The following is a 25,797-nucleotide window of genomic DNA, read 5'->3' as shown; positions in this document are numbered from 1 at the left end:
GATGGTGTAGGGAGGAAGGGTTTAAGTTTGTTAGGCACTGGAATGCTCTGGAACAAGCGGGAGCTATACAAAAGAGACAGTCTCCACTTTTACCCAGAAGGAACCAGGTTAATGGCACTTAAAATTAAAAAGGTGGAAGAGCAGTTTTTAACTGAATTTTGGGGGAAAGCCAACAGGAGATGAAATGTCTCTGATTTGGGATGACTCATCTCAAAGAGATGACAGGTTAGCTGTTACTTTTCTACCAGACAATGGCTTAGAGTTGTCCACTGAGATGGTGACAAACAGTATGTACTGTCTGCCAAAGTCTCAAGGCAGCAGGAGGAAGGCTGCAGGCCTAACTTGCCTGGGAAATTAAAGATGTTTATATACAAATACTAGAAGTGTCCGAGGTAAAATCAGGGAGTTGGAATGCTTAGCATTGGGGTGAAATATAGACATTGTGAGTATTTCAGAAACTTGGTGGAATGAGGAGAATCAGTGGTACACAGTGATTCCTGGATATAAATTATATCGGAAGAATAGGGAGGGAAGGGTTGGAGGTGGGGTGGCTCTGTATGTCAGAGATGGTATACAGTCCTGTAAGACTGAGAAGGTCAGAGAATTATATTCACTTCTAGAAATGCTTTGGGTCGAAATAGTGGGCCCAAAAGGAATTTTAACTCTGGAAGTTTGTTATCGTCCACCGGAACAAAAGATAGAGAATGATTATAAAATGATGAAAAAATCAAAGATAGTGCCTGAACGTAAAAATTGTGCCATAATAAGTGATTTTAACTACCTGCAGATTGATTGGGTCAATATGTGTTTTGGTTGGGAGAAAGAGACTGAGTTTCTAGACACTCTCAATGACTGTGCTATGGAGCAGATGGTCACAGAACCTACCAGAGGTGGGGTGATCCTGGACTCGGTTCTAAGTAATGCCCAAGATCTGATGAGAGATGTAAAAGTGATTGTACCGCTTGGGAGCAAGGACCATAATGTTGTTGATTTCACAATTTGTATAAATAGGGAGTTGCCCCAAAAGACCAACATAACCACTTTTAACTTTAAAAGGGGTAAATTCTCTGAGATGAGGAGGCATGTGAAGAGGAAACTGAAAGGAAATGTAAATAGGGTCAAAACTCCTGAGGAAGCTTGAAGGCTATTTAAAACTACAATCCTCCAAGCTCAGATAAATATATACCACAAGTCAGGAAAAGCACAAATAGGTATTTTAAAAAGCCTGCATGGTTAACAAACAAAATAATGGAAGCTATAAAAGGTAAGAAGGATTCCTTTAAGTGGTGGAAAGCTACTCCAAGCGAGGTTAATAAAAGGGAACATAGGATGTGGCAAATAAAATTCAAGTCTGTGATCAGGCAGGCAAAAAGGGACTATGAGGATCATATTGCAAAAAACATAAAAACCAACAATAAAAATTTCTTCAAATACATTAGAAGCAGGAAACCAGCCAGGGAGGCAGTGGGGCCCTTGGATGACCAAGGGGTAAAAGGATTACTGAAGGAGGATAGGGAAATGCTGAGAAGCTGAATGCATTTTTTGCCTCCGTCTTCACTATGGAAGATGAGAAGTGTTTGCCCACTCCAGAAGCGCTGATTTCGGGAGGATTGTTGAAAGACCTGAGTCAAATTGAGGTGACAAGAGAGTAGGTTATACAACTGATAGACAAATTAAAAATTGATAAGTCACCAGGCCCAGATGGCATACATCCAAGAGTTCTGAATGAACTCAAAGGTGAACTTGTGGATCTTCTGACAAAAATACATAATCTTTCATTGAGATCTGCCTCCTATCCTGAGGACTGGAAAATAGCAAATGTCACCCCCATCTTTAAAAAGGGTTCCAGAGGAGATCCAGGAAATTACAGGCCAGTCAGTTTGACTTCAATACTGAGAAAGTTGGTGGAAACCATTATCAAAGAGAGAATAAGTAGGCACACTGATGAACAAAAGTTATTGAGGAAGACTCAGCATAGGTTCTGTAAGGGAAGATCTTGTCTCACTAACCTGTTAGAGTTCTTTGAGGGGGTGAACAAACATGTGGACAAAGAGGATCCAATTTATGTTGTTTACCTTGACTTCCAGAAAGCTTTTGATAGAATTCCTCATCAAAGGCTCCTTAGTAAGCTCGAGAGTCATGGGGTAAAAGGACAAGTCCTCTTGTGGATCAAAAACTTGATAATTAATAGGAAATAGAGAGTGAATATAAATGGGCAATTTTTGGAGTGGAGGTTGGTAAGCACTGGGGTACCACAGGGCTCAGTACTGGGTCCCATGCTTTTTAACTTGTTCATTAATGATTTGGAGTTGAGAGTAAGCAGTGAAGTGGCTAAGGTTGCGGATGACACTAAATTGTTTAAGGTGGTGGGAACCAGAGAGGATTGTGAGGCACTCCAAAGGGATCTGTCAAGGCTGGGTGAATAGGCATCAATGTGGCAATAGAGGTTCAACATGTCCAAGTGCAAAGTGTGCACATTGGGGCCAAAAATCCTAACTATAAATACAAGTTGATGGGGTGTGAACTGGAGGAGACTGACCAACCTGTTACTGACTAACCTGTTACATTTCTTTGAGGGGGTGAACAAACATGTGGACAAAGGAGACCCAATAGATGTTGTTTACCTTGACTTCCAGAAAGCTTTTGATAAAGTTCCTCATCAAAGGCTCCTTAGAAAGCTTGAGAGTCATGGAGTAAAAGGACAGGTCCTCTTGTGGATCAAAAACTGGCTGAGTAATAGGAAGCAGAGAGTGAGTATAAATGGGCAGTCTTCACAGTGGAGGACGGTAAGCAGTGGGGTGCCGCAGGGCTCGGTACTGGGTCCCATGCTCTTTAACTTGTTCATAAATGATTTAGAGTTGGGAGTGAGCAGTGAAGTGGCCAAGTTTGCGGATGACACTAAATTGTTCAGGGTGGTGAGAACCAGAGAGGATTGTGAGAAACTCCAAAGGGATCTGTTGAGGCTGGGTGAGTGGATGTCACGTCAACGTGGCAGATGAGGTTCAATGTGGCCAAGTGCAAAGTAATGCACATTGGGCCCAAGAATCCCCGCTACAAATACAATTTGATGGTGTGTGAACTGGCAAAGATGGACCAAGAGAGAGATCTTGGGGTCGTGGTGGATAACTCACTGAAAATATCAAGACAGTGTGCGTTTGCAATAAAAAAGGCCAACGCCATGCTGGGAATTATTAGGAAGGGAATTGAAAACAAATCAGCCAGTATCATAATGCCCCTGTATAAATCGATGGTGCGGTCTCATTTGGAGTACTGTGTGCAGTTCTGGTCACCGCACCTCAAAAAGGATATTATAGCATTGGAGAAAGTCCAGAGAAGGGCAACTAGAATGATTAAAGGGCTGGAGCACTTTCCCTATGAAGAAAGGTTGAAACGCTTGGGACTCTTTAGCTTGGAGAAACGTCGACTGCGGGGTGACATGATAGAGGTTTACAAGATAATGCATGGGATGGAGAAAGTAGAGAAAGAAGTACTTTTCTCCCTTTCTCACAATACAAGAACTCGTGGGCATTCGATGAAATTGCTGAGAAGACAGGTTAAAACGGATAAAAGGAAGTACTTCTTCACCCAAAGGGTGATTAACATGTGGAATTCACTGCCACAGGAGGTGGTGGCGGCCACAAGTATAGCCACCTTCAAGAGGGGTTTAGATAAAAATATGGAGCACAGGTCCATCAGTGGCTATTAGCCACAGTGTGTGTGTATATATAAATTTTTTTGCCACTGTGTGACACAGAGTGTTGGACTGGATGGGCCGTTGACCTGATCCAACATGGCTTCTCTTATGTTCAAGAGAGAGATCTTGGGGTCATTGTAGATAATTCACTGAAAATGGCGAGACAGCATGCAACTTCAATAAAAAAAAGGCCAATGCCACACTGGGAATTATTAGGGAATTGAAAACAAATCAGCCAGTATCATAATGCCCCTGCATAAATCGATGGTGTGGCCTCATTTGGAATACTGTGTACAATTCTGGTCACTGCACCTCAAAAAAGAAATTATAGCATTGGGGAAAGTGCAGAAAAGGACAACTAGAATAATTAAAGGGTTGGAACATCTTCCCTATGAAGAAAGGTTAAAATGCTTGGGGCTCTTTAGCTTGGAGAAATATGGACTGAGGGGTGACATGATAGCGGTTTACAAGATTATGCATGGGATAGAGAAGGTAGAGAAAGACTTTTCTCCCTTTCTCACAATATGAGAACACATGGACTTTCAAAGAGCAGTCAGGTTAGAACTGATAAAAGGAAGTACTTCTTCATCCAAAGGGTGATTAGCACATGGAATTCACTGTCACAGGAGGTAGTAATGGCTACAAGCATAGACAGCGTCAAGAGGGGGTTGGATAAACATATGGAGCAGAGGTCCATCAGTGGCTATTAGTCACAGCATATTGTTGGAACTCTCTGTCTGGGGCAGTGATGCTCTGTATTCTTGGTGCTTGGGGGGGGAGCAAAGTGGGAGGGCTTCTAGCCCCACTGGTGGACCTCCTGATAGCACTTGGAGTTTTTTTGGCCACTATGTGACACAGAGTGTTGGACTGGATGGGCCATTGGAGTCATGAGCCCTGATGAGTGGGAGCGGGAAACAGACCTGTAAGAATTGCCAGCCAGTTCCTCAGTCGAACAACCAGCAGCTGTCCCATCAATCACTCTCCCCACATTCCAGGCACCAGTGTCAGCTGTTGATAATCAATCTCTTCCAAGCTCTCCTCCTCCCATCTCAAGAATTCGAAGCAGGCTCCAGAGGAACTTTCAGAGCGAAGCATGAGGCACGCTGATGCTTCATATCTCTCAGCCCTGAATTCTAGCAGAGTCACTGTCACCCAAGGAGCAGGCTGATTGAGGCTCCCATATAACTCCCACCCAGGACCTGGTAACCTTGTGGAAGCAACAAGTCTATTCTCTGGCTTGCATCCATGCTCCTTTTTGATTCCTGATCCTGACCTGCTTGAATTCCTTGGCATCCTGACCCTTTGGCTTTTGGACACTGAGTTCTGATTCCAGTTTGCAATGTTGCTTTGGTTACTTGGCTCCTGCTTGACTTCCTGGACTTTGACCTTGGACTGGCTTTGGACTCCTGCCTGCCTGTGCCCTGAGAACATGACAATTGGCCTGATTCAACATGGCTTCTCTTATGTTGGTGACTGAAAGTTACTACAGCCTAGATCTTTAGTAGTCCTCTCTCAAATTCTTTCTGCTTAAAGAGGGAGAATCATAACTATGTCATAGGTCATTTTATTTTTAGGAAGATCAAAAATAGAGAACAAGCTATTAAAATATATTTCCTGTTAGTATAAATGAAAAGACAGATTTTTTTTTGTTGTTTCAGCTGTAACATACCTTGCTCTAATTCCAGTTCTTTAAAGGCATCCTGGACCTCATCTGGGATTCCTCCAATATAGACAGGAGAATTTACAGTCAGCTCTTCTAAACCAGGTTCCACCACCTGCTCTCTCAGTTCATTCACACTTGCTGAAACTACCAATCCTTCTTTTTTCAGAGTAACCTTTTTCCATTTTCCATCACAATAGGACAATCCTAACCAGAGATCCACATGTGTAGAGACAAAGTTGTTTTTTAGCAGAAACCTTAGGATTCCACTTTTCAGTTCTGCCTGTAGTTTTGAAGTTAAAACAGAAAAAAAAGGATTGTTAAACAACTGAATCAACACACGGATTATAAAATATCCATCAAGAACATAAAACATAAAACATGCTGTTAGACAAAAAACATTTATGGTTAGAAATAAATTCGGCTGGCACGCGTACATGTATTATGGGAAGAATAAAATGGACGGTTTTTTCTCTCACCATTATGTTAGAAATACTTTACTAAGTACTTGGACAAAATATAAGAAATACGGTGACGAGAGAAAACCGCTGTGGATAGTGCCAGCAGAAGTAATAAAAATAACAGCTGAATCCGATGAAGAAAGAGAAATGTCATATAATCAACTGCTCAAGATACAAGGAGACAAAATTGAATTAAAATCCTCGGAAGAGCTAAATAATAAGTATGACTGGTTTCAAATGCAACAAATTAAAAGCTTGATGGAAAATGATATTAAATCGGAGGGAATTAGACGAGAACAAACAGAACTGGAAAGGGTCCTGCTTGGTGATAATGAAAAACTGATATCAAAAGTATATAAGTTATTATTGAAATGGTCTACAGAAGAAGAAGTAGTAAAGTCCCAAATGGTCAAATGGGCAATCAATGTGAATAGAGAAATACAAATGGACGCATGGGAACACCTTTGGAAGAACTCAATGAAGATATCAACTTGTCAGAGTATAAAAGAGAACTGTTTTAAGATGATGTATAGGTGGTATATGACTCCGAAAAAACTGGCTAAGATGAGCAAGAAAATGTCGGATAGATGTTGGAAATGTAAAAAACATGAAGGTTCTTTCTTCCATATGTGGTGGACTTGTGAAAAAGCGAAAGAATACTGGAAGATGATACAGCAAGAAATCTCCCAAATTCTGGGCTATGACTTCAAGAAAACTGCAGAGACGTTTTTGCTTGGATTACAATTAGAAAAATTTCCAAAGGAAGACAGGACTCTAATTTGGTACTTGCTGTCAGCTGCTAGGACATTGTATCCACAGCTTTGGAAGCAAGAAAAAATACCGGAGAAATGGGACTGGACCATGAAAGTTTTATCGTGGTGTGAAATGGACAAACTAACTAGAACACTAAGAGACTATGATTTAGAGATATTTAAAAGGGAGCGGAGGAAATTTAAAGGATATATGGAGAAAGAGTGGAAAGTAAAAAGACATTGGACAATTTTTTAGTAGTAAGAACATATATATTGAATTTTGAATTTTGATCAGTTAGTAGTACCTTTAGTATTGAATTTGAATTTATAACCTCGGGGAAGTCAACATTGGAGGGAGGGGGGATTGAAATGTCATATGGGCTAATACTGAAATAATTAAGAAATAATTAAGTTTTGTAACCATATGCTATCAATAAATTGTTAAAACAAGAACATAAAACATAGATGCAATTACTGTAACTGTTATTCATAGAATGTCTTCTATGCAGGTCCACACTGGGACTGCGTAAGTGTGGACCAGTTATGGAGAAGAACTCCCTAGCATTAACAGATTAAAAGACACTCCTTTATTTGGCACACTAGGCAACATTTTCTCATCAAAACATTGCATATACCATATGGGAGAAGCATGATTTCCCTCAGTCCTCCTAAACCACAGGAATCTTAAGGAAACATACAAGAGAGCACACAGTAGGGCAGGAGAGAATATGTGTCTGCACAGAAGATATTTGATGAACAAGTTAAAGTAAGTGCAACCCTAAGTTCATCTTTGGCTGATTCTACTCTCAGGTTTGATGAGCACTGAATCTGCACTGAATCCGCCTGCTAGAGATCCAAGTCATTCAAAAGGTGTCCACATTTTAAGATTTGCTCCTCACCTTTTGCAGAGTTTTATATCTACATTTGAAAAAGGAAGAAAGCCTGCAGGCCCTCACACCTCCCAGAGGCTGGAGGTTCAACTCAGCTGTCTCTCGAGATTACCTGGTCATGGGGGGGGGGGAGAGTTTTGAAACCCCAGTCAAGGTGCTGCTGTCGCACACATACTCTCAACCACCAAAAATGGGCTTTGCTTTGGCTCTGGTTGGAACTGGGCTTTTGTTCCAGGAGGAGGGAGGAGAAGTGGGCAGAACTGCCATCAACCTGAAGCAGGAGAGAGATGCTGCCCCTGGCAAGGATTCCAGCCCCCTGAGCAGCTGTGCGCACATTGCTGCCACACACTGCCTCATTCTGCTTGAAAGGGAAGTCAAGCTCAGAGGAGAAGAAGGTGAGAGCATCTGGGTAGGGGTGTGCATTCGGTTCGGCCGAATCAAATCAACCGCCGAATCACCCCTGATTCGGCTGTATACGGAATCGCATACAGCCGATTCCAATTGAGGCCCATTATGCGGGAGCCGAGTATAGCTCCTCATATACTTCCGTATAAATATTTGGAAGTATATGGAAGTCAATGCAAAAAGGCGGGAAAGGGGCTTCTGCAGCCTCAGGGGAGCTGTTTGCCTCCTTTCGCGCCTCTCCCATAGCCTCCCTGGGATCAGGGAGGGGGGGAGGGGGAAAAGGAGCCCCAGCAGCCAATCCAAAGCATGCATTTGCAAAAAGCTTTGAAGGGCTTGAAGAACAGCAACAATGTTGTTCTTTTGTCTGTGTGTGAGCGAGATTGTGCTGCGCTGGCCCTTGGCCTCAGGCTGCTGCTGCTCAGCCTTACCAGACTTGCTTGGAGTAAGAGAAGCCATCTAAAAGGTAAGACAGTCTTGGGGTTCTTGTTTTTATTTTAGTTGGTAAAAGGACTTTTTAAGACTCAGTGTCCCTTTACTTGTCCAGATTTGGGTGGTGGGTACTAGCTTATTTGGGGTTAGGGGGTTCTGCTGGGGTGGGTTTTTTTTTTTGCCAATTTGCCCATATCTTACTTTAGTGAGAGGACTTTTAAAAGTGCAGTGTTCTTTTACTTTTCCTGATTTGGGTGGCTTGGATTTCTTGGGGTTAGGGTGAAGGGTTTTTTTTTTGGGGGGGGGGGTTGGCAAAGTTCCTGCATTGTTAAAAGTTAAGGGTTTTTTTTACTGTTTTAAAAGGATTATGTGTTTGATTTGTTGCTGCTGTGTTGTGCTGCTGTTCCTTTTCTCTTTTGGTTCTGGTTCTTGGGAGGGGGGGTGCTGTTTGGCCTCATTTTCATTGTTTAAAAGGCCATTTTTTAACAGTTGAGTTTCTTGGCCTTCTCCTGTTCTCCCTTTTCCTGGTTCTGGTTTTTTTTTTGGGGGGGGGGAAGCTGGCACCTGGGTGAGAGACCCAGAACCAGCAGGCTTGTTGTGCTTGGCCAGCTCTCCCCATGTTGTTTGGGGCAGGGCTGGAGAGCTGGCATCTGTAGATTGTGTGTTCTGTGGCAGGGAAGCTGGCACCTGGGTGAGAGACCCAGAACCAGCAGGCTTGTTGTGCTTGGCCAGCTCTCCACGTGTTGTTTGGGGCAGGGCTGGAGAGCTGGCATCTGTAGATTGTGTGTTCTGTGGCAGGGAAGCTGGCACCTGGGTGAGAGAAGCTGGCACCTGGGTGAGAGACCCAGAACCAGGAGGCTTGTTGTGCTTGGCCAGCTCTCCCCGTGTTGTTTGGGGCAGGGCTGGAGAGCTGGCATCTGGGTTTGCTGCAGCCACATCTGCAGAGCAGACCTTGAGCAGATTGTGTTTTGTGTGGCAGTGACGTTGGCAACTGGGTTTATATTGGTTCCAGGCCTGCAGGGTTCATAGAGTAGATAGAGGGATGTAGTGCATTTGGGTCCTATAGAGATTCTCTGGTGTGAAGTTAGGTTTGGCTTTGGGTGCCCCAGGAATTGGACCTACTAGTCCAATTTTTTTTTTTTTTTTGCCTTGTGGATTTTGTGTGGGACAGTGCCCTGAAGCTGCACAGCAGTTTGGGGGGCTCTCCTCAAAACCTCCTGCTCCCCAGAGCCACTTTTCCCACAACAATTACAGTGAGGAAGTGGCTCTAATTGGGTTTTTCTCACCATTGGGAGCAGTGTTCCTTTTGGGGTGCCAAAGATGGGTGCAGTCTTTTTGGGCCAGGGGGGTTTCATGCTGGGGAGTCCCCTGAAGCTGCCCTGCAGTTTTGGGGCCTCTCACTCCAACTCCCCTCTGGCCAGAGCCACTTTCCCCACAGCAATTATAGTGGCGGAAGTGGCTAATTGGGCTTTCCCCAGCATTGTTGGCAATGGGCCTTTTGGGGAGCCCAAAGACAGGTACCCCCCTGGCCCAATCTTTTTGGGACTTGGGGGTTTTGTAGGAGAGAGTCCCCTGCGGGTTCCCTGCAGTTTTAGGGGCTCTCCCTCAACCCCCCTGCCCCCCAGTAGCCTCTAATTATGCCCTATGTTGCCATTGATTTCAATGGCCCATAGGGATAATGGAATAGGGGCACACTCTTTGGGTACCCCTGGAATGGGACCCCCTGGCCCAATCTTTTTGGAACTTGGCAGGTTTGTAGGGGAGAATCCCCTGCAGGCCCCCTGCAAATTTGGGGGCTCTCCCTCAACCCCCCTCCCCTCCAGGTGGCTTCAAATATACCCTATTTGCCATTGATTTCAATGACCCATAGGGTATAATAGGGCCGTATATTTGGAAATAGACACGCATCTACCGTATATGCAGCTATTTCGATTACAGAATTCAGAAATATACGGGATTCCGAATTTTTCCCCCCTGTATACTTCCGAATCCGTGTACTTCCGAATTATTATTATTATTTTTTTTTTGCACATCCCTACATCTGGGCAAGGCTGGGCACACTTCTCCTCTGAGCTTGGAGGAGAAGAACATGCCATACTCCACTGCTCTTGCTTTCGAGGTGAGAGCAGCCTGGCGGAGTGCGTTATCCTCTGAGCCCGACTTCCGTTGTGATGGAAGCCAGGCTTGGTGGAGAGCGCTGCTGATGCGCCATCCAGCTGCTCTCAGCTGAGAGTGGCAGTGAGGGGCACTCTGTAGGTGAGGAGGCACCCCAGACCACCGCCTACCTTGCCTACTCCCATGCACTGGCCATAAATCCTGCCACCCCAGGCAAGAACCCCTGCCACTCACAGCAGTGCACGCATTTCTGCTGTGCACCACCTCTTTTGCCTGCTCAGGACCCAGGCAGGTGAAGGGGGCAGCGGGGCAACTCTACGCCACTTGGAGGTTGCCTTCTAAAGGAAGGCGGCCTCTGAGCAGTGCACATGTTGCTGCCACCTCTTTTGCCTGCCCAGGACCTGAGCAGGTCCAGTGGTAGGGCTTTGGACACTTCAGGCTGGCACCTGCCACATGCCTCCCCACCCATGCCTGCCCCGCTGCCGCAGTCCCACCCATGGGGAGAGCAGGCTATGTGGCATGGAAGGAGGGGTGGGCAGGCTCCAACTGAGGCAGGCCTGCACAGTGCACTCTCAGAGGTGGGGAGCACCTCTGAGAGCGCACTGCAGAGGAGTTCTCCTCTGAGTCGCCTTGCCTGGCTGCTGGTGAGGCGTGTTCTCGCCCAGCTTGGGGGAGAGCACACACCTCTGAGCAACCAATCTCCTATATCTTCTTCCCCCACAACAGACATCCTGTCAGGTGAGTGAGGCTGAGAGGGCTCTCACAACAGCTGCCCTTTCAAGGACAACTCTGTGACAGCTATGGCTGACCAAGGCCATTCCAACAGCTGCAAGTGGAGGAGTAGGGAATCAAACCCGGTTCTCCCAGATAAGAGTCTGCACACTTAACCACTACACCAAACTGGCTCAGGGAAGTCAAATCTTGAATGGTAAGGCAGGCCCAGTGGTGGCTTCTCTAAGAATTCTAATCTAAGATTTCTAATTCTAAGACTTCTTTGATAGCATAATGCCCCCAAGAGTCAGAAATAATGTATTGCAATTGGGGGAAAATGGAACCAGTTTCTCCAAATAGAAGGGGAAATTGGTACAATTGCAATTCTAGTGAGAAAAGGGATTTTTGACCCTGGTGGGAGTCTTTAGGGAATTGTGATTCAGGATGTTTGGTTTTGGGTCTAGGTGCTTGTTGCCTATCCTGGGGCTAAAAAGGGAAATAAGAACACAGTAATGAATATTGATGAGATGGGATATTCGTGATACCTCTGACAAGCCTGGTGATACTGTTTTCTGGGTTGGAAGCCTGTCTACCTCGTTGTGGAACAGGTGTAGTCATGCCAAGAGAGTTGACAGTTTTCTTATGTTTCTTGATCTGTGCCAAGGTCATAATGGTTTATGCTGAGAAAAGCTGAGAGACTTTGAAAGGTAAGTCCTCCACCTTAGAATGAGTCTTAGAAAACAAAGCAGCAAATCACAGCCAGGCGTAACACTTGTGGGTGATGGCAGAAGCTTATAGAACAGGCTAAGAAACTAGTGGCACGATGGCCAACAGTCATCTGCTGCTCTGACAGTTTTTAACAACTTTGGTCTGCAGGACTTTAGCCAAAGCATGCTTGCCCTCAGGAATCAACTCAAGGAAGGAGGACATTAGTTTCCAAAGGAAAATTGGTATGCTGCCATAATGGCCTGTTACTACACTATGAGTAAGTGTGGAAGATGAGAAGGTCTTCATACCAATAGGATCCATCTTGCAGTCTTATTTGTGGGGGTATAATGTGAGCCCTGCTTGTACTTTATCTGCTACAAACAATGAGGGGTGTGTGTGAAAATAAGTTGGGATTGGCTAAGCAGTGAAGTGACTAAGTTTGCAAATACAACTAAGTTGTTCAGAGCAGTCAAAACCAGGGAGGACTGTGAGGTGCTACAGAAGTATCTGTTGAGGCTGGACAAGTGGGCATCAATGTGCAAAGTGGGGTTCACTGAGGACAAATGCAAAGTAATGAACATTGGAGCCAAAAATTCCAACTATAAGTAAATGTTAATGGGTTTGAAACTGGTGGTAGCTTACCAGGAGAAAGATTTTGGAGCCATTGTAGATCAGTGGCTCCCAACCTTTTTGGCACCAGGAACCGGTTTCGTGAAAGAAAATTTTTCCACATACAGGGAGGGGGGCAGCGCTGGGTTTTTTGTCACCCCAGGCTCGCCCCCCCCCCGGTCTGTGCCCTGTCCCTACACCCCATGGGGGTCTTTAAATGGGAGGGGGAGACTTCTTCTGCCACCTCCCTGCTGCTTCTGCCACCTCCCTGCTAGGTGTCCAGGGGGCAGAAGTGGCCAATCTGCCTCCCATTTAAAGACCCCTGCCAATCAGGTGATCAGCAGGGGTCTATAAATGATGGATAGGCAAAGGTCACAGCAGCACTGCCCCTTCCACCTGCCCGAGACCTGGTTGGATGAAAGAGGCAGCATGGCCTTACTCCTTGGGGCTGCTTCGCCTCTCTCTGAGCAAAGCTCACTGCCTCTTTTGTTTACTGGGGACCTGGGCAGATGAAAAAGGTGGTGCAGGGCCTCTGCCTCACTCCATAGCCCAGTTGCTATGGCCCGGGGGTTGGGGACCTCTGTTGTAGATAACTCACTGAAAATATCAACTCAGTGTGTGATTGCAATTTAAAAAGGGAAATGCTATTGAAATTTAAAAAGAGAATTATTTGGAAGGGTATAATATAGTGAGTTCTATGCATGCCAGAGTCTCAGCGTAGTGATATCAAGCTCTTTATTAGGAATCAAATAGTAAAGGTTACAATACAAGACTGGGGATGGGGCCTGCAGGCCCAACTTATACACATCTCTAGGTTCCCGTGCTAGCACATCATTGGGTCATTCAAACTGGTGGGGGCTTGTGATTGGTCTAGGGCTGCAGGGATTTGGATCCTGCAGCCCTTTGTTTCCATGTCCCCAAGTTCAGTCTGCCTGGTTCCAATGAGCCAGTGGGAATATCCAGGTCTTCTCTTGCGTCCACATACATAACATCCCTCCCTCCCCTAGTTTGCGAGCCTAGTGAACATAGTTTTCAAGGTACACGGGCTTGTGGTGCTTTTGCGTTGACCGCCTGAGCACTGGAGCTGGTGGCGACACGGTTTCTGCGCCAGGCATTCCTGGTGGAGGTCCAGGTGCCGAGGGAGATTCTGTCAGCTGGACAGGGCCCTCCACAGTCTCTGGTGCTGAGAGTGGTTCCGTCTGTTCTGCTGGAGCTGGCTCCGGTGTAGCTGCGGGCTCTTCCGTTTTGCCTAGATCAGGTGCTGGGGTGGTTGCATTCTTGTCTTTTCCCCCGGGCGCCTCTTGCCTGTGTAATTGGTCAATGTGCCATCTTATTGTGGATCCACCACCACCACCCCCATGATAACTTCATACATGAACGTCCCTAGTACCCAGGATACTCATGCTGGTATCCAGGCTGGCCCTCCCCCAAAGTTTTTGGCAAACACCAAATCCCCCGTGTCGAACCTCCAGAGGGCCCGGACCGCCTCTGGTATCTCTTGTAGGTAATATGCGTGGTCCGGGTGCATGCAATCCAGGAGGGTTGTCAGCTGCCGGCCCATGAGAAGCACTGCTGGGCTGCAGCCGGTGACTGTACTGGGGGTGGAATGCTGCGCTAAGAGGCACTCGGCGAGGTGCGCTTCCCACTCCCCATATATGATGCGGTGGAGTGTTTCCTTTGTAGCCCGCACCATTCTTTCCGCTTGGCCGTTTGTGGCTGGGTGGAAGGGGGCCGACCTTATGTGTTTTATTAAATTTTGGCCACAGAAATTTTGAAACTCAGCTGAGGTTAAGGCCGCCCCATTATCGGATACAAACGTGTCTGGGAGGCCATGTGTGGCAAAAACCCTGCGGAGCACCCCTAGTGCCACCCGCGAAGAAGTGGAGGCTACTGGCACTACCTCCAACCATTTGGAGTAGGAATCCACAATGAGGAAGAATAGATGTGTCTCCTGGCATGGCTGACATCGGGCCACCCAGGATTCTATGACGTTGTCAATTCATGGCCACCAGACATAGCTGTGGGCCAGCGCTTTCATGTGTACTATCCCCGGATGGGTTTCATGCAGTGCTGTTAGGACGCGCTGCTGCAGTACCAGGGGCACCACCACCTTACTTCCCCACAACAGGCACCCTTTATTCACAGACAGTTCATCCCAGTGGGATGCAAACACAGAGATTCCAAGCCCACCACCCATCCTTCAAGCCACCCCCTCCACACCCAGTTCAGAACTCAGGAGAGAGTTTTGTTCTTGGCGGAGCAGTGGGCCATATCCTTCGCATGCAGCGAGCGGTCTGGGAGGGCTTCCAGTGACATGATCTGGAATGCTGGGGCAAGGTTTGGGTTCATGGAGGGCAGCGGCAGTTGGCTCAGAGCATCCGCATGACCCATCGCCTTCCCAGGGCGGTACTTAAGGTCGTACAGGTAACCCGCCAGGAAGATGGACCACCTCAGCACTTGCAGTGAAAGCATTTGGGACATCTGTCGGTTGGGGGTGAACAGGCCCAACAGGGGCTTGTGGTCCGTCAATATAGTGAAGGGCTAGCCGTACAAATAATCGCGGAATTTTTTTACCCCTGCCACGATAGCCAAGCCCTCTTTGTCTATTTCAGCGTAGTTGTGCTCTGGTTTTTGTAAGGTCCTAGAATAGTAGGCTACTGGGACCTCGCAGCCATCCGACAGCTTGTGAGCCAATGCAGTGCTGACCCCATAGGGTGAGGCGTCGCATGTGAGCACAACGGGTAGCCGCTCATCCAAGTGTGCCAGCAAGCTGTTAGAAGTCAAAATGTCTTTTACTGCCTGGAAAGCGGTGGCTTGCCGACAACCCCAAACCCATGTTGCCCTTTTGTCCAGCAGTCTATGCAAGGGCTCTGCTACCGCCACCTTGTGGGGGAGGAAGGCATGGTAGTAATTGAGAATTCCTAAGAATGTTTGTAACTTGGCCTTGTTGGTGGGAGCCGGCGCATTACAAATGGCCTTTATTTTGTCCTGGGCCAAATGAATGCCAATCGCGTCCACCGTGTACCCCAGAAAAATCTATGGTGGGCACCCCCAATACACATTTTTCCCGTTTTACCTTTAACCCTGCCCCCTTGAAATGCTGTAACACCATTCGGAGGTGATCGCCGAATTCGTCTTCGGTGGCTGTCGCAATCTGCACATTGTCAAAGAAAGGCTGTACCCCAGGGATGCCTTTAAGAAGGGAATCCATCAAGTTCTGAAACAGTCCTGGAGCCACACTGACCCTGAACTGCAAGTGTCTGACTTCGAAGGCCCCCCAGTGCGTTACGATAGTTTGTGCCTCTGTTGTGGCTGTTGGTATGCTTGTGCCAAATCCAGTTTCCCAAAGATTTTTGCTCCCGCTAGGGATGCCAACACATGGCTCACCACTGAAATGGGGTATGCATGGCCCTGCAACGCCTTATTTATTGTGCATTTATAGTCCGTGCAGATGCATATGCTGCCATTTGGTTTGATCGGGGTTACTATGGAAGTCTCCCACTTTGCATTGGCAACTGGTTCCAAAACCCCTTGGGCCACGAGGTGGTCCAGCTCCTCTTCGATCTTGGGCCTGAGAGCTAGTGGCACCCAACTGGCCTTTAGCCGTATGGGCTGTATGTTGCAGTCTAGTTGTAAGGCTATGGGGGCCCTGCTGTATGTCCCCAGAGTTCCATCAAAAACCCCGGGGAACTCTTCGCACACCCTTTGAAAATCCCTTTGAACAGGGGTGTAATGGATCCCTGTCACTTGGATGCCCAGTGCCTGGAACTAGGAGCGACCTAGGAGGCTGCATAGATCGCCTTCCTCCATGATGAGGGGGAGCTCGCCCTTGAACTTTCCACACCTAATGTGGACCAGGGCCTCTCCCTGGACCACAACCTCCCGCTTCTGAAAGTCCCGGACTAGGAATGAGATTGGGTTTAATTGAGCTTCCCCCCCTGGGGCATGTGTGGGCCGAAATGACCATCTGGCTCACCCCGGAGTCTACCTCCATTTTGCAGGGCTTGCCTTCCATGAACACAGTCATGTAGTATTTATTCAGGGAGGGAATGGGCAACTGGCATATCTGGGTCCCCGAAGTGGTGAGTGCCTGGATGTCATCCACTAGTGCAACCTTGTGGCGATGGTGAGGAAGTTTTCCTTGGCGCAGTGCCGCTGACCAGCACACCTGAGCTATGTGACCAATCTTTCCACATTTATGGCAGGTCATGCTCCTGAACTTGCATGTGTGCCGCTTGTGTGGCTCCCCACAGCTGGCGCAAGTCTTGGGGGTGGTCAATTTTGTTGATCGTGGCCTCAGCTTTTTGTTGCTCGCGGCCTCAGCAGCGGTGGCAATTTGTAGGGCCTTCTCCAAGGTCGGCTTTGATTCCATCATGATTTTCCAACAGGCCTTCCCATCCTTGGGCTGTGATTGAACTTCAAGAGTAGGTTCTCCGCCAATTGTGCACTGTACTCCGCCTTCCTTCCCAAGTCTCACAGGCGGGCTAGGAAGGTTGCTACAGTCTCATTCAGCTCCTGGAAGCTGTCAAGGAACTGTAGCTTCTGGGTGAGGAGAATAGGCCTAGGGACAAAATGGCCGGTCAGCGCCTCGATGATCTTATCGAAGGAAGACGCCTCGAGTGTCTCTGGCGTGACCAGGCCCTCCGCTAGCTGTAGCATGGCAATGCCACAGTTGCTTAGCAGGATGGCCTTCTTGATTTCATGTTCATCCTCCTTGATTCGCTGTGCCACGAGGTGGTACTTGAGACCCAGGCTTCCCAGGCCTCGGGCTGTGCCACGTCGAACTCCGGAATGGAGTTTTGCAATCCAGATGTGACGGCCATGATCGGGCTCGGCGGCGGTGCCAGTTGCACGGCGGCACTGGAGCTCGGTGCGCTTGGCAGTGCCGGGGTGCCCTGGACCTTGCTCATCCAGATCCCATCCTCATCGCCACTATAATATAGTGGGTTCTATGCATGGCAGAGTCTTGGCGTAGTGATATCAAGCTCTTTATTAGGAATCACATAGTAAAGGTTTCAATACAAGACTGGGGATGGGGCCTGCAGGCCCAATTTATATACATCTCTAGGTTCCCGCGCTAGCACATCATTGGGTCATTCAAACTGGTGGGGGCTTGTGATTGGTCTAGGGCTGCAGGGATTTGGATCCTGCAGCCCTTTGTTCCCATGTCCCCAAGCTCAGAATGCCTGGCTCGAATGAGCCGGTGGGAATATCCAAGTCTTCTCTTGAGTCCACATACATAACAAAGGGAAATGAAAACAAAATCAACCAGTATCATAATACCCCTGTATAAATCTATTGTGTGGCCTCATTTGGAATACTGTGTACAGTTCTGGCTGCCACACCATAAAAAAGATATTACATTGGAAAAGGTGCTGAAAAGGTCAACTAAAATGATTAAGAAGATGGAACACTTTCCCTATGAAGAAAAGTTAAAAAGGTTAGGGCTCTTTAGTTTGGAGAAATGACAACTGAGAAGTGACATGACAGAAGTTTACAAAATTAAATATGGGATAGAGAAGGTAGAAAAATACTTTTCTCCCTTTCTCACAATACAAGAACTTGTGGACACTCAATGAAATTGATGAGCAGTAAGTTCAGAAAAGATAAAAGGAAGTGCTTCCTCGTCCAAAGAATAATTAACATGTGAAATTCATTGCCACAGGAAGTGGTTGTGGCAAATGCATAGGCAGTCGCTCAAGAGGGGATTGAATAAACATATGGAACAAAGGTCCTTTAGTGGCTATTAGTCACAAAGTACAGATGAAACACTTTAGCTGGGCAGTGATGTTCTGTGTTCTTCATGCTTAGGGGACCACAGTGGGATGGAGAACACAACTGTTAGCTGAAAAATATTAAACAGGTTCTGTAAACTGTAAACATAGTCCATCATTTTGAGTTCTACTGACTTGTTCAACTATATAAGATCCTTCCCCTATTGTAATTAGTTGTCTTAATTGCAGTTAAATATTCCTGTTTTTTAAATGGATGCTGATTATCTCACCCTACATAACAATCTGAATTAAACACACTTATCTAGATACAAACAGAATGTGCCTTGTATCTGGACTCATGCTTGAATTTCAGTTACTATAACAAGCTTGATTTCTAAGACTGGCCCTTATATTCAAGATAAATAAAGTGTCCAGTAAAAATCCAATTCCAATCTTGGTCCACAGATAGATTTAAAAAATAATAATCTCACAGTGGAGTCAGATATGGAAAATTGTTTCTATAAACGTGAGAATTTCCGGTTTGTGGGGAAAATTCTAAAAGTTAAAACAACAACAGGAGATTTACTCCCCCTCACCAAGCTGAAGCAATATGTGCTCAGATACACACATCATAGCTTGAAAAAAAAATGCTGACCAAGTTCTCACAAGATCATGGTCCACATTCTTTCCTTTAAAGTAAGAAACAGTTGAGGAGGGAAAGCAGCAACTAGGATGAGAAGTGGAACTGGAAAGGTAGATGAAGAAATATAAAGTAGTTATAGGAAAGCTGAATGTAGAGAGAGATGTTTGGAGGGTTGGAGTGGGAGGGGTCAAGAGGAGGTAGGGGAGAAAAATCAGTGACAGGGAGCAAGCAACCGGAAGCCAGTAGGGGATGTAATTCTCCCTCTTTTGTGAGGTTTCATGGGTTTCCCTCTGTTGCCTTATTTCAAAAAAGTTTTCTGAGGAGCCAAAAGAAATGGTTTGGTTTCCAGAAATTCTAAAATGAAATACCTAGAGAGCATCTTGGCTTAACAAGCAGTAGCAGTTCTTATCTTTCTTGGGGATGCTAGAATAATATTGCAGAGGTGAAATCTCCATTCAGATCTTGTCCAACTGAATAAATTTCTTGTCCCCTGCAAGGTCATTTATCACAAAGGAAGCCTCCTCTTCCAGTTATTTTTTGTAGTCTGCAGCTTGGCGGTTGACTTTACTATCTCTGGAGCTGAGTCTTGTTGAACCTCTTCCTATATGGGACAGGAAAGAGATCTCTCTACTATGCATTGGGGCGCCTGTTGCTCAGTCATGCATAGCTTTCAGCTGGGATAATCAGGGCACAGAGCTTCTGGGGGTTTCCAAAGGAAGGTGCAAGAACATCCTTAACATCCTCTTATTGGACTAAATTGGACTTAAACTTGATTGCCTTGAGCTGGATTGTAAATTTCAAATGTGTGCACAACCAGCATGAGTTCTTTAGCTGTGCACTACCAAAAATCATATATCATGTTCTTACCATTTTAGGTAGAGAAAAAATGGGGGGGGGGGGGGTATTAAGTACTATTATGACAAGATCATTAAAAAGAAAGAAAATTATCAGATTTGAGCCTTAGCTATATCTAACAAAAATCAACAAAATGAAATTATATATATATTATATATATAATATATGTGTATGTGTGTGTGTATATACATATGTAGTATATATATATATATGCATATAGTTTTATATATATATAATAAACAAGAAATATCTATACACACACAAAAATTGTTTATTTTTTGTAAAACTCTAAACTAATGATTTTCTTATATTGAGTCAGGAGTAGATCTATGAGTTAGTTTATCTAACAGAAGCACACATCATCAAAATATTCATTTTCTAGTTAAAATGTCTGCATGATTTAGAATAGCCAACACTGTATCTTGTTTGGGATGCAGAACTAGGTATATTTTGAGATTCAAAATTGTTTAGGTCAGGGAAAAAATGACATTTAAATATGATTCTTTGTAAGGGAAAAATAGATTAATAAGGCCACAGGGGGGGGGGGGGGGGAGATACTACAACATCCATGCCAAAATCTTATTATGTGAAATAAAGAGAGCAAATTAAGATATGTATCTTCTCCTCAAAAGAAATATGTTTAATACATATCTTCTTGTATCATGTATCAATATAAAATTGCGTTATTAAATGGGTAGACAGAACACAATTTTTAGTAAAAATGACCTGAGCCTCTCAAACATGGGCTTCCAGTTGCCAGTTCAATAGTGTCTCTCACCCCCCCTTGTCCTTTCATCTTCTGAATTCAAAGACAGAAGCTACACAAAAGCAGTCATTGAGCTGTCACACACTGCTTTCCAATGAGACTTTAGTGTTACTTCTCATGAAAGACTATATAATCCCATCTGTTATGATCCGTTAAGGGAAGAAACTGGCTGCACATAATAAAATAATATAATAATTCACAGCAAATGGCAGTGTGAGGAGACCTTGTGAAGAAAAAGTGTACTGTATGCTGTTATCCCATGTATCTCTCCTGTTACAGTCATCACCATCCATATTGCAAAAGAAAAGGGTCTGCGATTCTGGACAGAAAGGTAAAATTGGTACCCTGCACACAAAGTATGTTTTAGGGAATACTTTATGCAGGAAGCTTGTTTTGACATAGGATGTCAAGTCAGCACTGAAGGCTGAATCTTTAAGTGTCACTCATTCAAACTATTATTTGTGGGCTCAAATATGCATAAGCATCTTCTGCTGCCACCATCATGCCTATGCAAAAGTGACAAAGGATCAACTAAAAGGGACATCCTCAGAAATATATAAATGGACAGTGCTGAGCAATACCAAGAATAATATAAAGAAATATAAAACTAGATATGGTATAATTAAAGGTAGTGATGATGAAATGATTTCCACTGGGACAGTTGGTCACAATATAACACACACACCCTTTTGCAGTGAACAGTTAATTTCCTGCAAACGTTTTGCTATTCTACATTATTCTCAAATAAGTGGTCTAAGTATATGATTTTAAACTGAATTGGCAAGCTCCTTAAATAAATGAGATATTCAATGGGATCTAGTGGCTTAGATTTGGCTGTGGGAAATTCATAGGTGAAATGAATTTGTGGCTTAAATTTTATTCCAAAAGTTTGTAAATGTATTCTGTGTGTGCATGTGTGCACACACAAACTCATTCACTTTCTCATTCATTCATTCTAGTACCATGATTTCTTTAGTATTCCCAAATACAATAGATTCTGGTGGGTAGCTGTGTTGGTCTGAGGCAACAGAACGAAGTTTTAGTTCAGTGGTACCTTTTCAATGTAACTAAAGAAGTATGTATGCACACTTATACCCAGAATTAAACTTTGTCTTAAAGCTGTTACTGGACTCAAATTTTAAAGGTGTTACTGGATTCAAATTGTAGTTGGGTTTTGGGATTTTTTTTTTTTAATCCTGTAGAAGAACTGAATTCTGGTGATAGATACTGATTAAAGTCTTAAAATGAATCAAAGGGCTTCAAGACTTTAAAAAAAAAATCTGGGAGTTGAATTTTAAATGCAAACTTTAGAACATTTGATTTTCAAAAAGTGAAATTCAAATTATGAAGTACTGCCAAAACCTACATGTATTTTAAATTACCTGACAGCTCTATTACTTAGTTATGAACTGTGCTGGGCAGGTTTCAGCCTTGCAAGACTGTGAACTACAAGAGTTTTCCATTTCACATAGGATACAAATATGGAAAATAAGGTATGGGGATTGGCTTGTAAGTGCCGAGAAATTCTCTCAATCTTTATTACACAGAGTGCGGGGCAGCAAGTGTGGAGCAGTCACTTGGAGTAAGTCTAGATTCAAATTCCCTGTCATGGGCCTGCCTGCCAACACCTCCTTGGATGAGGAAAAGATGGAAGAAGGTGGCCCTAGCCCTAGGATGCTGCAAGAAGACCCATCAGAAAAGGTGGAGACTCCATCAGGTACAGACAGGAAGTCAGCATACCACACCCTCAGGCCTGCAGTCTAGGATTAGAAGCTGAAGCAGAGGCCCTGCAAGTACCCAACCTCAACCTTGGGGACATCAGAGCCCTTGGAAAGCCAGAGAAGGCAAATTCAGAGGGAGGCACAGGAGCAATGCCATGGTGTATGGTTGGCAGCCCAGCACCCAGCAACCTTTGCCTGTGAGTTGGAGTCATTGCAGGATCAGGGCTGACAGCCTTGTAGGCTTCTCAGCCATTGAGGACCTGCCCCTGCCCCTGGATGACTCAGCAGGTTGAGGAGTCACATCTGGCCTTGAATGACTCCTGATAAAAGCAGCCAGAACAAAAGAAACACCAGTGTGGAAGCAATTTGTTTGTAGTTCCTATTTGTGGCTGTGCTGTACACCTCTGTGTGCTTTGACCTTCTGGATTCTGACTTGGTTTGTACTCTTTGGATTTGCCTTTCTGGCTTGATGCTTGGACTCTTGACTATCTGCACTTTGACCCTAGGCTGTGTTTGGACTTTGCCTTTTGCCCCAGATTCCTGCCTAAGGTTGCCAAGTCCAACTCAGGAAATACCTGTGGATTTTGGGAGTGGAGTGTGGAGACTTTGGGGGTGGAGCCAGGAGACTTTCCCATTCCCTTAAAATAAATAAAAATACAGCAGTGCAGTTTCCCTGAATACAGTCTTCATTTCCTCATCCTACTTTTATGTTCAAAGGCTTCCCCAGCAGCTGCACTTCCACTAAATGAAAGTGAAATTTGTCATATCCCCGCAAGTCACTTGCCATGGCTTTATTAAGGGACACACACACACACTCACAAAGTAGCCAAAATAAAAACACTGTTTGTATGCCCACACTTTTGCAATTTCACTGGAGTGATTTACTCACAGGAGTTGTTGACTGTAGCAGTCTGCTCTATTTCAACCAACTTCTGACTAACACAGGAAAATGAAAATAAGGAACAAGAGTTTTCCTCCATCCCATAATCGTTCCTGTTTATTTCTTACTATCTATTTTACAACGCAAACGACGAGAAATTAATGCAAAAGAAATGGAGGGACTGTGCTATCTTCCTTTCTCACAACTTCACATGCTCACCGGGAAGAGCCACATGGCTCTGCCTGCTCCCCCTGCATTCATCCAGCTTTCCTCCTGCTGAGAGTTAAAGGCACATACACACTTTCCAAAACACAAGCAGTTTCCAAGCTTCTTCTAAGCTGGCTGAGATATAAAGAAATATGGTGGCTGTTGGGGTGGGGACCTGGGGACTGGCAAGCCTATGTCTGCCTGAACCAGGACATCTCCACCCAGCCATGAAGCTCACTGGGTGATCATTTGCCCGTCACTTATCTCGTAGAGTCATTGTGAGAAAATGGAACTATATATGCAGCCATGGAAGAAAGGTCCAGGGAATGGAGGGATTGAATAAATAGAAACTAACATCACAGTGAAGTTCTATGTCTGCACAATTGCCCTGATCCAAAAGGAGAGATTCATGCACAGAAATAATTTTATTTGTTGAATTTTGTAACTGAGCAGGGATTGGATCTTTGCTTTCCCACATATATGCCCAGCTCTGAAGCCACTGCTTACAGATCTGATCTGTTCTTTATTGTGTGCTGGTCATGTGGTCAGATAAATGCCATCAGAACTCTGAAGGTGCTAATCTGTTTATCTATTTACTTATGCTATTTATTGTCTGCCTTTCTCATTGAGACTCAAGGCAGATTTCACAGTGTAAATCAAGATGTTCAACAGGATGAGACATCCTCCGCACAATGCAAGAGGGTTTGGATTACAGAAATTTGAGAGAGAGCTGAAACAAAGCATAACTAGACAGAAGATGGGAAAGTGGGTGCCAGAACTCGACCATGTGCCATCCATAGCATATCAACATCAGCCATGTAAAACCTAATAACTGACCCTGGGGCTTCCTTCCAACTTTGTGATTCTATGATTCTATAATCAACACTATCAAAGTAATCACCTGTGCAGAAAGGAAAGAATGTTTGAGTATAACAGCTGTTGTGCTGCCCTTTGCTGTGCTCAAACATCCTTTGATCAGGACCAAGAGGACTTAAATCGTAACCCTCTGGGCAAGGACCATGTCACTTCTGAATTCTTCATAACACTTAGTATAATGTCAGTGCTGAAGAATGTTAAATACTAATGGATGACCTATTAAAACAATTTCAACTTCTAACAATCTGTGCTCCCATGATTGTATAAAGGTAGAGAAACCATATGGCCTTGCAGTGAAACACATTAGTGAAATGGCAGAAGACAAAAATCAATACGATACTATTCTTCCTAGCTATAAAACTATACAGGAAAGTAGATTAGGTCACAGAGGTTATGGGAATATCACTATACCTAAAAAAAAATATTGAGGACCTAATGAACAATCTTTATGGACAGACATTCCAATTCATAAAACCACTACTATGATTAGGCTGCTGCTCTCCAGATTAGGAGAAAGATAAGGAGTGACCTCAATCGACAGATTCAGAGAAAGAAATCAAATGACAATAAATGAGTTTTCTCGTGTAAATTTGTCATGCAGTGTACTGTTTCCTCTCAGATGAGCTACTCTTGCCTGTGCAAGTATACTTTAATTTGCAAATAATCAATTTTATAACAAAAATGTCAGAACCTACAGCAAGGAAATCCAGCCCTTCTTTGTTGTAAATGAACAGAAGTAATCCATGCAGGTGGTCTGTTTTAAATGTAAAGGAAATCTCAATGTCCAGGCCACCAAGAAGAAGATTTGAATTGAGCTCCAGGAAACCTTAATGGAAAAAAGAAAGAGGCATCAAGGTAGACAGTGGCACGTTACAGTTGTTATAATTATTATATATGGGGAAATCAGAATTGTATGCAATAAATGCAAAGCTCAACTGAGTCTTGTATTTTTTTAAAAAAACTATAAAACTATGTATGCTGCGAATATCTGTACAATAGAATACAAGATTAGCTCCATTCATGCAGTGTGTGTGCCTTTCTGAAATGAGTGGGAAAGCCCTGTCAAGTTGAGAGTAAAGGCTGCACAGCAGCTCTGTCTTGAATAATGAATGGCTTTAGTCTGGTATGGTTAGCTGCATTCTCAAGAGTTAACTGTTTTCTCCAAACACGAGTCCGGGGGCTCAAACAATTCAGCCCTCTCATGGAGGTCAGATTCTATGATAAAGTTGGCAAAATACAGAGCATGTGCACTCTGATAGCATGATACCCTCCTTGGAGCAAGTGATGCTATAGTAACCATGTTGCCATTCCCATTGGCACAATCATAAGACTTCAAACATTATCCTCAGTGGGGCACTAGGAAGACCTGCAGTGCAGCTTCCATATCTCTGTGGGTGACTAATTTAGTTAGTCAAAGAGAGGTAGAGATGCAGATCAGGGTCTCATTGACTATAGCTTTGTGATTATATATGAGCAGCTGCCCAGAAAGTTTGACCCCATTATCTTGTATGTGACCTGCAAACCATGGCTTGGATCCAGCAATGCTCAAGAGGAAACATAAATGAACAGCATAGTTCTACTTACACAAGATCTTGTGGAACACTTAGTATTTTCTCCCTATCTATTACAGTGCCCATAAATTACTTGCAATAAGATCTTGTGCAAGTGGAAACACAGACGGGTATACAATGTCTTAGTGCA

At 44.7% G+C, this 25,797-nt stretch overlaps 1 protein-coding gene across 1 annotated transcript in view; it reads right to left on the bottom strand.

Annotated features, from left to right (window-relative positions):
- The window catches only part of USH2A (usherin), a 1,244,521-nt gene that overhangs the window by 777,469 nt on the left and 441,255 nt on the right, over positions 1–25,797 (bottom strand). The window contains exons 26-27 of the mRNA XM_060246775.1: positions 24,788–24,922; positions 5,364–5,633 (exon numbers count right to left, since the gene is read on the bottom strand). Coding sequence (XP_060102758.1) covers positions 5,364–5,633; positions 24,788–24,922 — 405 coding nt within the window. The remainder of the gene's footprint in view (positions 1–5,363; positions 5,634–24,787; positions 24,923–25,797) is intronic.

This window comes from Heteronotia binoei, chromosome 1 (genome assembly GCF_032191835.1).
Source record: "Heteronotia binoei isolate CCM8104 ecotype False Entrance Well chromosome 1, APGP_CSIRO_Hbin_v1, whole genome shotgun sequence".
In the NCBI taxonomy this organism is placed as follows: Eukaryota; Metazoa; Chordata; class Lepidosauria; order Squamata; family Gekkonidae; genus Heteronotia; species Heteronotia binoei.
Note: the sequence above shows the minus strand (reverse complement) of the source record. Positions and strands in the feature narration are given on the sequence as shown.